Source organism: Rana temporaria, chromosome 1 (genome assembly GCF_905171775.1).
Source record: "Rana temporaria chromosome 1, aRanTem1.1, whole genome shotgun sequence".
Taxonomy (NCBI): domain Eukaryota; kingdom Metazoa; phylum Chordata; class Amphibia; order Anura; family Ranidae; genus Rana; species Rana temporaria.
In genome coordinates, this window is record NC_053489.1 from 421,060,000 (window position 1) to 421,072,235 (window position 12,236).

At 43.2% G+C, this 12,236-nt stretch overlaps 1 protein-coding gene across 1 annotated transcript in view; it reads right to left on the bottom strand.

The window, feature by feature from the left end:
• Window positions 1-10,157, bottom strand: part of LOC120931600 — a 121,084-nt gene extending 110,927 nt beyond the window's left edge. The window contains exon 1 of the mRNA XM_040343209.1: window positions 9,637-10,157. Coding sequence (XP_040199143.1) covers window positions 9,637-9,810 — 174 coding nt within the window. The 5' untranslated portion in view covers window positions 9,811-10,157. The remainder of the gene's footprint in view (window positions 1-9,636) is intronic.
• Window positions 10,158-12,236: the final 2,079 nt, after the last annotated feature.

Sequence of the window (12,236 nt, forward strand, 5' to 3'; positions counted from 1 at the left end):
CAGTGAGGAACTATCTGTGGAAGTTGGGTGGCAGTCAGTTCTTAGAACATACGATTAAGACCTACTGTGGGAATTTCATGTGTGGCTGCAGCTAAAAGGATTTGCGCTACACGTTTGTCCTCCTGTTGATCATTTTGGAGTATCATGAAATCTTTTTCAGTTTCAAGTTTCTCAGCAATAAATACTAAAAAGACATCCCCTAGACCAGTGATCTCCAAACTGTGGCCCTGGCGCTGGATGTGGGTCTTTGCTTGCTTCTATCCGGCCCTTGGGGCACTATTCCATTCACAATGGGGCACTATTCCACACACTGACACCAAGGATGGGGTGCTATTCCTCCCACTGATATCAACCATAGGGCACTAGTCCTTGTACTAAAACCAATGAAGGGACATCGTTTACTTCCATTGACGCTTGGGCATTTTCTACTCCCAATGGCCACAGTCCGGCCCCCCTAAAGTCCAAAGGACAATAAACTGGCCCTTTGTGTAGAAAGTTTGGAGACCCCTGCCCTAGACTGAACCTGTGTTGCAGATGTGTATGGAATTGTGCTTGTGACAGTCTACACTAGTAAGAAAGACATGGACATATTCTCAGTGGGCCCTTCTGAATAAGCCCTACATAAGAGGTAATTGGGAGAACAGCACCAATTCTGCCAGGCTCAGCCCTACATAGGTGTTGCTCAGCATCCCCTAAAATGGCTACCAACACAGACTCTTAGGCCCCGTACACACGAGAGGATCCATCCGCTGAAAAATCTCAGCGGATCGGTTTCAGCGGATAGATCCCCTGGTGTGTACGTTCCAGCGGATATTTATCCGCAGATATTTCCAATTTCCAGCAGATAAAAATTTGTAGACATGCTTACAAATCTATCCGCTGGAATCGGCACCAGTGGATCGATCCGGTGGTCTGTACAGACTCACCGGATTGATCCGTCCGAACCCATCCCTCGCATGCGTCGTAATGATTCGACGCATGTGTGGATATCCTTATATGACAGCGTCGCGCACGTCGCCGCGTCATCATCGCGGCGACGGCGCGACACGTCACCGCGATGGGAATTCGGCGCAGATTTCAATCCGATGGTGTGTACACTCCATCGGATTAAAATCCACAGAGGATTTATCCGCGGATACGGTCCGGCGGATTCTGAGCATGCGCACTGGGATGCGTCCACGGCACGGCGCATGCGCCGTTCGTTATACATATCTGTCTGGCGCTTGGCCCATCATTTGCATGGGGTCACGCCCCATTTGCATGGCTCACGCCCACTTCCACATACCCCGGCTTACGCCTAGGAAACCCAGCGCAGATTTGGCAGCACTGGCTTTGTAAATACAGTGCTTGCCTCTCTGCGCTGCGTCGGCGTAGTGTAAAGGAGATACGCTACGGCGGCATAAATATGTGCCGCTGTATGTGAATCCGGGCCCTAAGTTCTAATCATCATACATGTTCCAGGTCAGTGACTGAAAGGGTTGACAGCATTCAGCATAACAGACATGCAGCAACATCAGAACAGCAATGGCAGCCTTCATGTTTCTCTCTTGACAGGTTTCCTTTAAAGGGATAGATCCATAATATACAATGGTATAACAGCAGGCAAATAATCTTCCAAGCGGATAGCAGCGGCTTATAAAGAACTAAATAAATTTTGCAGCACTGTGTGCTATGACAGTCCTCTAGTTCTGAAGGCATAAGTACTTAGATAATTTATTACTCTAAAAAAGAAAAAAAAATGCAAGAAACACTGGGGTTATATTTCACATCACAGCAAGCAGTTTCCCCAAAAATATATTTTTGTTATTGTAACAAAACAAATTGTGGTAAAATATATTTTGTTAGCCGTTCCTGCTCTATTAATGGGAAAAAGAGAAGATAGCTGTTTTCCAAGTGTTGTGAGTTTCCTCCGTACTAATATTTTAGCACTTGGCAAAGTTGGCTGTCACAATACCATCTTTAATTTCCTTAACAGGATCAATACATTGAAATAATGTTTATTAGTACCTATGCTACCTAAACTGAATGTAGAGCTTGGAAAAATGAAACATATTTCAAATAAAGTTGTAATTATGAGTAGAGACACTTCCTGTAAACAGCTGGGTTCCTGTCTAGTCCATTGAAAGTCATTGCAGGCTGCTGTCAGTCTGAAACTGGTAATGATACAGATTAGTCTAAAACTGGTAATGATACAGATTAGTTTAAAGCGGGTAATTATACAGATTAGTATAACATATGCAATACAATGAATGTAAGCAGAGTGGAAACCTGAAATTCTACAAGATATTATTATTATTATTTTTAAAGTTGTACTAATATTTGAAACGTATATAAAAGTAAATTTAGATATAAGAAATAAGTCTAACTATTCTTAAAAATGCAACCCTTTCCCCCCATCCTCTTACCTATCCTGCCAAACCTGTATAACAAGATTTGTGTAATTACCTGTTTAATTTACCATGGCATTGTGGCTAAGTCTTACCTCAAAGCAAAATGAAGTCCTTATCAGGTACATAAAAGCTAAGAGAAAAGCCTCTACAGAAGAGATACAGAAATAGTTTTTTGGTTGGGACTATAAAGGTGTAGCGCCCTGCTCCCAATGACCAGGCGTTAAATTTAGAGGATGTCTGAGCTGGTAGTTTAGCTCAGACTCTGTTAATTGGGGCTAAATCAACCTCTGTTCCAGCTATGGCTGTGCCTGGAAGGATTTCCCTTTGTTTGCCTGTAGGTGGTGGTACTGCCACAGGCCAATGTTGGAACTAAGGCAAGCCATGGTGTATTGGGTGTCTTTCCTCGGAAACAGCCCAGTGGGAGTGGCCTCCCCGCTGGGCCTGCTGGGAAAGGATACTTAAGGGGCAGACACCATTTTTCGGGGCTCTTTTTCGCCTCGTGGCCCTCCTGGCGCAAGGTATGTGTTGTGTGATTTTTAGCCTCGGGACCATGCTGGCCCAAGGCTGCATTTCGGCCTGGTAGGCCAAGTTACCCTGACTGGGGCCTATGCCATGGAGGTGATCCTGTGCTGTCTGTCCTGCGGGAGGAAGCCACTCAATGGAGGAAGCCAGGAGAGGACCTGTCCTGGAAAGAACAGAGTGGAAGGCTGGTACTTTGGGAGAGGCCTGGTAACTTATTGAAGGATGCACCATAGCCTGCAATACCAAAACCAAGCCGAGTTGGTTTAAAGGCTCTAGAACTGTAAGGCTGGATCTCTGGGTATCAAATTCTGTGGTAGAGGATTCCGGAATTCCTCATCTGAACTTGCAACCAGTCTGTGGCAGAGACTGAGATTATTCTTGTCCGTGCATCATCCCGGCTGCTAGGCCAGGTGAGAGGGGCCTATCCGAATGAGCAATACCCACTTAAGAGAAAGTGGTGAGTGTGACTTTGAAGTTTAGCAATTCCCCAGTGATCTGCTTTGAGTGCCTGAACCTTCCCCTGATCCTTCACTCCTCTACCCCTACAAGTTGTTTGAAAATAAAAGCGAAAGAAAAAGGAACTATAACTTGTGGACATTGAACTTTTTGCGGACTCTCAACCCATAGATGAAGAGGAACAAGGTAACGTGCAAGACCCAAAACTAACCAGCAGCTCCTACGGGGGTAGTGCTACAGAGGAATTTAACAAACATAGAAACATAGAAAAGTCACAGCAGAAAAAGAATGTTGAGTCTTTTTTTTTCTTTTTAATACATTGTTTTTTGGTGGTTTATAGTATATATGTTTGTATAGTATATATGCAATAGTGTATTTAGGTTTTGTGCTGCCCTAGGCCTGAATAAACTCGTGCACCCCCTAATTTAAATATGACCCACCCCTTCCTGTCAAAGCCCCACCTCTATTTCTGTTTAAGACCTGCCCTGAAATTGTTTGGGATAGTAAAAAATAATCTGACAGGGGCTACAACCCTCCCTTACTCCATCCAAAATGGGAAAAAAAGTGTTGTCTATAGTTCTACTTTAAGCACAAATTTCTGATAATTTTATGGAGAGGACTAAAAATATATAACCATGCCAATGGTGCAGCAGAAAACATAGCACAGTGAGCAAAGTTTGTGGTCCAGGATGATAGGACAGTCAAAATTAGAAGAAGCGCCCCCCCCCCCCCCCACACACACACACACACACACAGTTGCGGAATGCCGGCCACCCGCATACCGGAAGTAGTGCGGCCGCTTTATGGGGGCACTAGACTAATTTGCCTCTCGGCCCAGTCCACCCCATGAGACTGGCGCTACACTAACAGTGTAGCGTAGGTCGACGGGTACTCTTTCCGTGCTGCCCCCTGCAAAGTGCTGCCCTAGGCCTGGCCCTTGTTGGCCTAGGCCAGGATACAGCGTTTTATATATGTTTGTCCCAAGCATGTTTGAAGCCATTTACTGTTGACTGGCTCACTACCTCTGCTGGAAGTTTATTCTAAGCATCAACTACCTTTTCAGTAAATTAATACTTTCTAAGTTTTGAACTTTCTTCCAGTTAGTTTAGGTCATCTCCCTGTGTTCTTGATATTGGTTTTATTTTGAAAAAACTGCCCTCCTCAACCTTATTTACCCCCTTGATGTATTCAAAGGTTTCAATCATATATTCCCTTTACCTTCTTTCCTCCAGACTGTACATATTAAGTTCCTGAAGTTGCTACCTCTGGACTTGTTTTATCTTATAAATATATTTTTGTAAGTGAGGTCTTCAGAACTGGACACAGTATTCTAAATGTGGCCTCACTGAAGATCTATATAGGGGAACCTGGACCTCCTTCCTGCTGCTGGTGATCCCTCCAGTGATGCATCCTAGAATTAGCTTTTCCCACTGCCTGGTCACACTGTCAGATGATTAAAAAAAGGACCCCCAAATCTTTTCCAGCTTTTTTTTTACTTTTAGAAACATTTCCACTGCTTTGACCAATCTTCCAGCAATGCCAAATGATGTTCCATGTTACAGACACCTTCAGGAATATAAACCCTATTGCTCACCTATGTATCATCAGCAAAAATACATACCTCGCCCAACAAACCTTTAGTTATATCATTTACATATAGGTTATATAGAACAGGACCTAGTACAGAGGCTTGTACACCACTAGTGACTGGTCTCTGTTCCTGAGTGAACCACATTCTGTTCACCACTAGTGACTGGTCTCTGTTCCAAGTGAACCCTCTTTTTTCCGAGTGAACTCTGGTATCTATCCTTTAGCCAACTGCCTATCCCCTGAACCACCAAAGGGGTTAAGTCTTAGCGAATACAACTTTTGTATTAGATCATTATGTGGAACTGTATCAAATGCCTTGCTGAAATCAAGATATGCTATGTCCACAGTAAGCTGGATCCAGTAAGTTTAAATTATTACTAATTAAACATTGGAAATAATTAACTAATAAAAACAATGGCCAGTCATGTCCTCTCACTTGACTGAGCTCTGCAAGGACAAACTAAAAAAGTATACACATTTGATGCTTATCTCAGTGGATGAGTTCATAGAAAGCTTGGGCCCTGACAGGTATATTACCACATTTGCTCTTACGAAAGAATATTGACAGGTTCCCTTAACAGTCAGAGCAAAGGAAAAGACAGGTTTGACATATCAGATGGACTGTACAAGTTTTTTCCTCCTTTTTGGCTTACCTGAGGCTCCGGTCTCATTCCAAAGAAGGATGGAATGCATTCTTAAGCCCTACAAAGCTTATGCTTCGGCATATCTAGATTATGTCTTTATTGTAGAGTTCCCACCAACAGTCTCGACAGTTCCAGATTGTATTTGTAAGGCTGGGTTAACAGTCAATCCCAAAAAAGTATGTTATAGCCCTAAAGCATTGATCAGTGGGTCACAAGATTGAAGCTATTGATAGTTGACTCCAGCCAGTGTAAAAAAACAGGTTAGAGCATTTCTAAGGGTTGCAGAATACCACCCAAGGTTATTGCTTAGCTTTGCTATTATAGTAGCTCCACTTCTGTATCTCACCAAAGGGGCCAAGTCCACCATGGTATAATTGAATAAAGAGGCAAATACAGTTTTTCAAGAGCTGAAGGTGTTATTGTGTAAGGGACCAATGCTGACCTCCCCCTAATTCAGTTAAAAAAAATTCCTAACTGATGCCTTTGGTGTTGGCCTAGGAGTAATCTTATCCCAGGACATTAACAGGGAAGAACATCCCATAGCATACCTCAGACAGAAATGTAATTAAACCCTTCAGAAAGTAGCTCTGCAAAGTGGAAAGGAAGTGTCAAGCCGCGTACACACGACCATTTTTAATGTCCTAGAAAAAACTATGTTTTTTTCAAGTGATTCTTGTCTAGCCTGCCTTGCATACACACGATCGTGAAAAAAAATGCTTGAGCAAAGCGCGGTCACGTACAACACGTACGAAGGCACTATAAAGGGGAAGTTCCATTCAGATGGCGCCACCCTTTGGGCTGCTTTTGCTGATTTTGTCTTAGTAAAAGTTTGGTGAGAGACCATTCATGCTTTTCAGTCTTTGTGCTTTTCAGTCCGTTACAGCGTGACGAATGTGCTATCTACATTACAAACGCTAGTTTTACCAGAACGAGTGCTCCCGTCTCATAACTTTTTTGCACGTCGTTAAAGCCTACATACGACCGTTTTTCACGAAAAATTTGAGCATTTTCGAAATTTTTAATGCCCATTTTTCACGTCGAGAAAAATGCTCTGGAGCCTACACACGATCGTTTTTAATGACCATTTAAAAAAATGGCATTTTTCACATCATGAAAAACAGTCGTGTGTACGCGGCATCATGCCATAAACGGGGCACTAGAGTCATTGAGGTAGTGCTATTTAGAAAGATGTTTCTCAGACCCCGTACACACGACCGGGTTTCTCGGCAGAATTCAGCAAGAAACTCGATGGGAGACGTATTCTGCCGAGAAAACCGGTCGTGTGTACACTTTTCGCCGAGAAACCCGTCGAGGAACTCGTCAAGCCAAATAGAGAGCATGTTCTCTATTTCCTCGTTGGGCAATGGGAAAATTTGGCTCGCCGAGATCCTCGGCGGCTTCACAAGGAACTCGACGAGCAAAACGATGTGTTTTGCCCGTCGAGTTTCTCGGACGTGTGTACGGGGCCTAACTGATTAAAGATAGTTCTCCATTACTGTGGATGGCTTGGAGCAAAGGGAACAACTGGTGGGGGAAGTATTGAGATTTCTGTGGAAGGTAATAAACACCGGTATGTGTAGGCTTGGACCTCATTCACATAGGGCATTACAGAAGAGAAGAAGAAGTGTATTTCTGTCAAAGGTGTTTTCATACAGCCGTGGCCATCAACCTGTACAAATCAAAGACAGGCTGACAGATGCTGGTTGAATGAAAAAAAAAACTGCGTGGGTTTATTCCCTGCTTTACACGTTACTGCATGCATTTCGTATGATACAATATATATATATATAGGTAAAATCATACTTTAGGTGTGCTAAATGTTGTAAGCTAATACACTGACCTGACATTTATCTATTGTGCCCCAGGCAGCTTTCGAATTATGTCTTTCAGTGCTTTTGATGGTGTTTCTGCTTTACAGCCTCATTTAGAAGTCCAGATAAATCCAAAGCTCCCCTGTGCATGTTTATTTTTCTGTCTATAACTATTGTGTTTAGCTATTCCGTGGACTCATCAACACTTAAAATTTCCAACCTGTCAAGATCATTTGCAAGTCTTTCTTTCATTGCTAATGGACCTTACTACGCAACCAAAGGACTGGTCAGACTACAGACACAGTAAGGCTCGGTAGAGCAGAAGTTTATTTTGCTGATTGATGGCAAGATGCCCTTTTTTCTTCTGTTTTGAAATATTATGTGCATTAAACATGGTGTTGTCCTAAAGAGACCATGAGTTTGTCCCTGCATTGAGTCTGATCCCCCTACATCAAGAAGTGGAAAATTAGGGATTCTGTTGAAACCAAACCATGGTCAGGTAGACCAAATAAAATTTCAGCCACAACTGCCAGAAAATTGTTTGGTATGCAAAGAAAAACCCACAAAATAACTTCAGGTGAAATACAGGACTCTCTGAAAACATGTGATGTGGCTGTTTCAAGGTGCACAGTAAGGAGGCACTTGAAGAAAGAAGCCATTACAACACAAATGCCACAAAGTATCCCACTTACAATACGCCAAACAGCACAGAGACAAGCCTCAAACCTTCTGGCAAAAAGTCATTTGGAGTGATGAGACCAAAATTGAGCTCTTTGGCCACAACCATAAAGGCTTCATTTGGACAGGAGTCAACAAGGCCTATGATGCACCATTCCTACTGTGAAACATGGAGGTGGATCACTGATGAACACAGTATTAAGAACTGGGGTATGTAAACTTTTGATCAGGGTCAGTTGGCTAGTTTCTGTTGTCATTATGATTTAAAATGAGTAAACACAGTTGAGTGATAATAAACTGACTACAGCCAAACACTAACCACGAGTGAAAGAAACGTTTTTGTGTTATCAATCATATTCTCTGAAAAATGGTCAAGAGATCATAAATTCTGCCGGGGTATGTAAACTTATGAGCACAACTGTACAACTAATATTTTAGGCAATACAAACTTGATAGAAATTCTAAGCCTTTCCCCAGCTATTGAAATTAAGTGAAAATTAAGTGAAAAAAATGTTGTATTTCTAATTTATTAACTATGTAACGCCAAAAGGAAAGATCAAGTGACCTCAGTTTTGTTTAGTGATCAGATCCCCTCACTGCTTTATCAGAAGCGCGTGTCTGCTCCAGTGACTTCATAGGGGATTCCTTTGATAGCTAGACAGAAAGGATCCATGTGTGCAGTAACGTAGATTATTAATGAACTTCATGGAGACGTTTTAGCACACTAAGTCTGTAAACGTCAATTTATTCACTAAAGCTGCCCCCCAATTTGATTGAACCCGAAAAAAAAAAAGCAATGCAAATACAGCCATTAATTAAATGTAATTTAAGTTAGCACCAAATTATAATGCAGCATGAGATATATTTTACATCAGGTGTGTTTAAATAAATACATTTACTTCATTGTAACACGCTGTAGGGGTTGGAGACATGGTCCCTTTAAGGTTCATCAGATTGGTGACAACATCCCAGCCCACGTCAAATTTTCAGCCATGTGCAGAAAACAGAAACAACATCTGCAATGTAAGTCTGTACCCCCCCCCCCCCCCCCCAGCTAACAGAAGCTAGTACTTTTCAGTTGTTGTGGATGTTACAGTGACACGTAGTGATTTGTCATACAGCTGGAGCCACAGCTAGCTTCATTTAAATAAAATTAGATTTGTACACAAACCGCATTGTTTTGCTGAAACAGCCTGAGCAAACATTAAAAATCGATCGCCCCCAGTACTGTCTTTTTCAAACCGTAGACTCTGTATATACTACCAGCATCAATGCATGTTGCACTGTGTGCAAGATACTAGGTATTTTGAAAACCTTCAAAATGACATCCATTCAGCATGGAATGTCAGCATAATGTGCCTTGTTTATGTCTTTCAGTGTATTACACATGGAAGCTGTGAAAGTTCTCTGCAGCATCCCTCCGAGGATAAAGAGCGAGCAGCATGCAAGGTGAGCTGTCCAGCAATGCAGCATCCCACCCTCCTAGACACACACACACACAACACATGGTCGCAGTCTTCCACCCTCTTCGTCTTTGGCACTCACCTCAAACGTAGGAGACGCACCCTTGTCTCGCAATGTGCAGCCCAGAAGCTCTGCGAAAAACTTTGCCATATACAAGCAGTGTCGAATGGTAATGTCTAGGAGCTGCAGATATTGCAGTAAAATTCTGTCCAAGTGTTTATTATCCAGAGATCTCCGGGAAGATATTATCGGCATCAAGGCAAGCGTGCAAATTCCGCTTATGCCACCCAGCCAACAGTAGGACAAGTAAGGTGCAGCTCCATGCGACGTCTCAGGTCCAGCATTGTGAGCTTAATGCTGGGTAGACACAAGGGGACTTAAAAAAAGGAAAAATCACTAGCGCTGTCTAGGCTTTTGATGTCTGTTCCTAGCCTTTCCAGCTGAATGTCACTATTACCATAGTAAAAGAGAAAAGGGCCCGCAGAGGGGGTAAAGAGAGGGACAACGCTGCAGCTCCCAGTGAAGACACATCCGACAGGCAACAACACTGCTTCAAACTCTTTGGCTGGATCTATAATGCACAGCACAGCTACTGCTGCAACCGTGTGGGTGCATTAATAAGGTGGATAATGGCTTTGTCACAGTTATGATACTATACGCGCTGCAAGACAGCTAAAGATTTGTGACAAATAAAGCATGTTTTTTTAGTTGGTTACAGACACTGTATCACTTAGCTTTGGCTTGTAAAAGTTAGCGTTTTTATTATAGCATATGTAAAATTGGCATTATTTTATACGCAACTGTGCAGTGGGGGGTGATAAAGTGTATGTCCACTTTTGAGACAAATTGGGATAACACCTACTTTGTATTTCTTACGTATTCTCTTTCACGTAGCATACCTTTAAAGAATTTTTAAAGGATAAGTTAACTTTTTAGAAAAAACTGAATAAATGCTAATTTTTTTGCAGGTAAAAAATTGTCCATTTATTAAATATTTTTTGGACACTGTAAAGCAGAGGTATGCAACCTCGGCCCTCCAACTGTTTTGAAACTACAAGTCCCATAAGACATTGCAAGAACCTGACAATCACAGGCATGACTCCTAGAGGGAAGGCACAATGGTATTTGTAGTTTCACCACAGCTGGAGGACCGAGGTTGCCTACCCCTGATGTAATGCATTGCACCAGCAATCAGCAGATTGCTGTGCCAGGCAGGTCTCCAGCAGATCTAGCAATAATTCTGTGTGCCCATACATGCCATACTGGCAAGCAGATACAATCTGACAGGAATAGATAATGAACTACCATGGCGCTCACAGTGCCATGGTAGTTCATTGAAAACTACAAGCTGACAGCCGCAAAGGCTGCTGGACCTTGTAGTTTTCCATTCACAGGACACTGTGAATGAGTTACGTGGCCAGAGCCCTCCTTGGCCAGGTTTTTTTTAATTGTGAGAGCTAACGGGAGGGGGGGGGGGTGGGGAGAAGATCCCCGCTAGCTGTCAGATGGGGGACTTGGAGAGGTGCGAGGGCCAGTTTATTCATAGCATGTTACATATTACACCCTGAATATGCGTGTTAGGCCCCGTACACACGACCAAACATGTATGCTGAAACTGGTCCGCGGGCCAGTTTCAGCATACATGTTCGGTCGTGTGTAGGCGCGAGCGGGCCGAATTCCAGCAAACATTTGCCCGCCGGGCCGAATTCCCAGCAGACAAATATTCCTGGACGTGTTTTAAAACCGTCCGCTGGAATCCTGCCCGCTCGGACATGTACGGTCGTCAGTACAGACCTACCGTACATGTCCGAGCGCCCGCCGTCCCTCGCATGCGTCGAATGACTTCGACGCATGTGTGGAAGCCTTTAAATGGCAGGCCCGCCCACGTTGCCACGTCATCGCGGCGACGACGCGGACACGCCCCGCGTAATGTTTACGCGCGGACTTCTGTACGATGATTAGTACAACCATCGTACAGAAGCCCTCTGGCAGGCATGTACGGTGAAAACGGTCCGACGGACCGGTTTCACCGTACATGTTTGCTCGTTAGTACCCGGCCTAACATGCAACATGTTACAAAAGGTGAACTTATACTTTAAAACTTAGTAGCTGTTTACCTTTTTCTGTAAACTCCAGCACTGAAAAATCCTACTTCATTATCTTTGTTTATGTTGGGGACGCTGTTCTTGCCATAATTAAAACTAAAGTTTAAGTATGATTATCTTGGCATAGTTACATTGGTTCAAGCTGGACCGGTGTAACTATGCAAAAAATAGGATTTTTTAATACAGCTTGCCTGTAAAATCCTTTTCTTGGGAATACATCACGGGACATAGAGCCTTAATTACTTAATGGGTTATGTAGTCACCACAGGTGATTGGACACTGGTTAACCCAATTAGAATTGAGTTCCTCCCCTATATAACCCCTCCCAAATGGAGAATGCCTCAGTTTTGTAGTAAAGAAATAAGTGTCCCACGTTTAACTCCGAAGAGGGGCGGGAGGCGAGCTCTGTGTCCCGTGATATATTCCCAAGAAAGGGATTTTACAGGTAAGCTGTATAAAAAAATCCTATTTTCTTGCTCATACATTACGGGACACAGAGCCTTAATTACTTAATGGGATGTCCCATAGCAATGCTAAAATTGAGGGGAGGGAGACACAGATCAGAAAACAAGACCG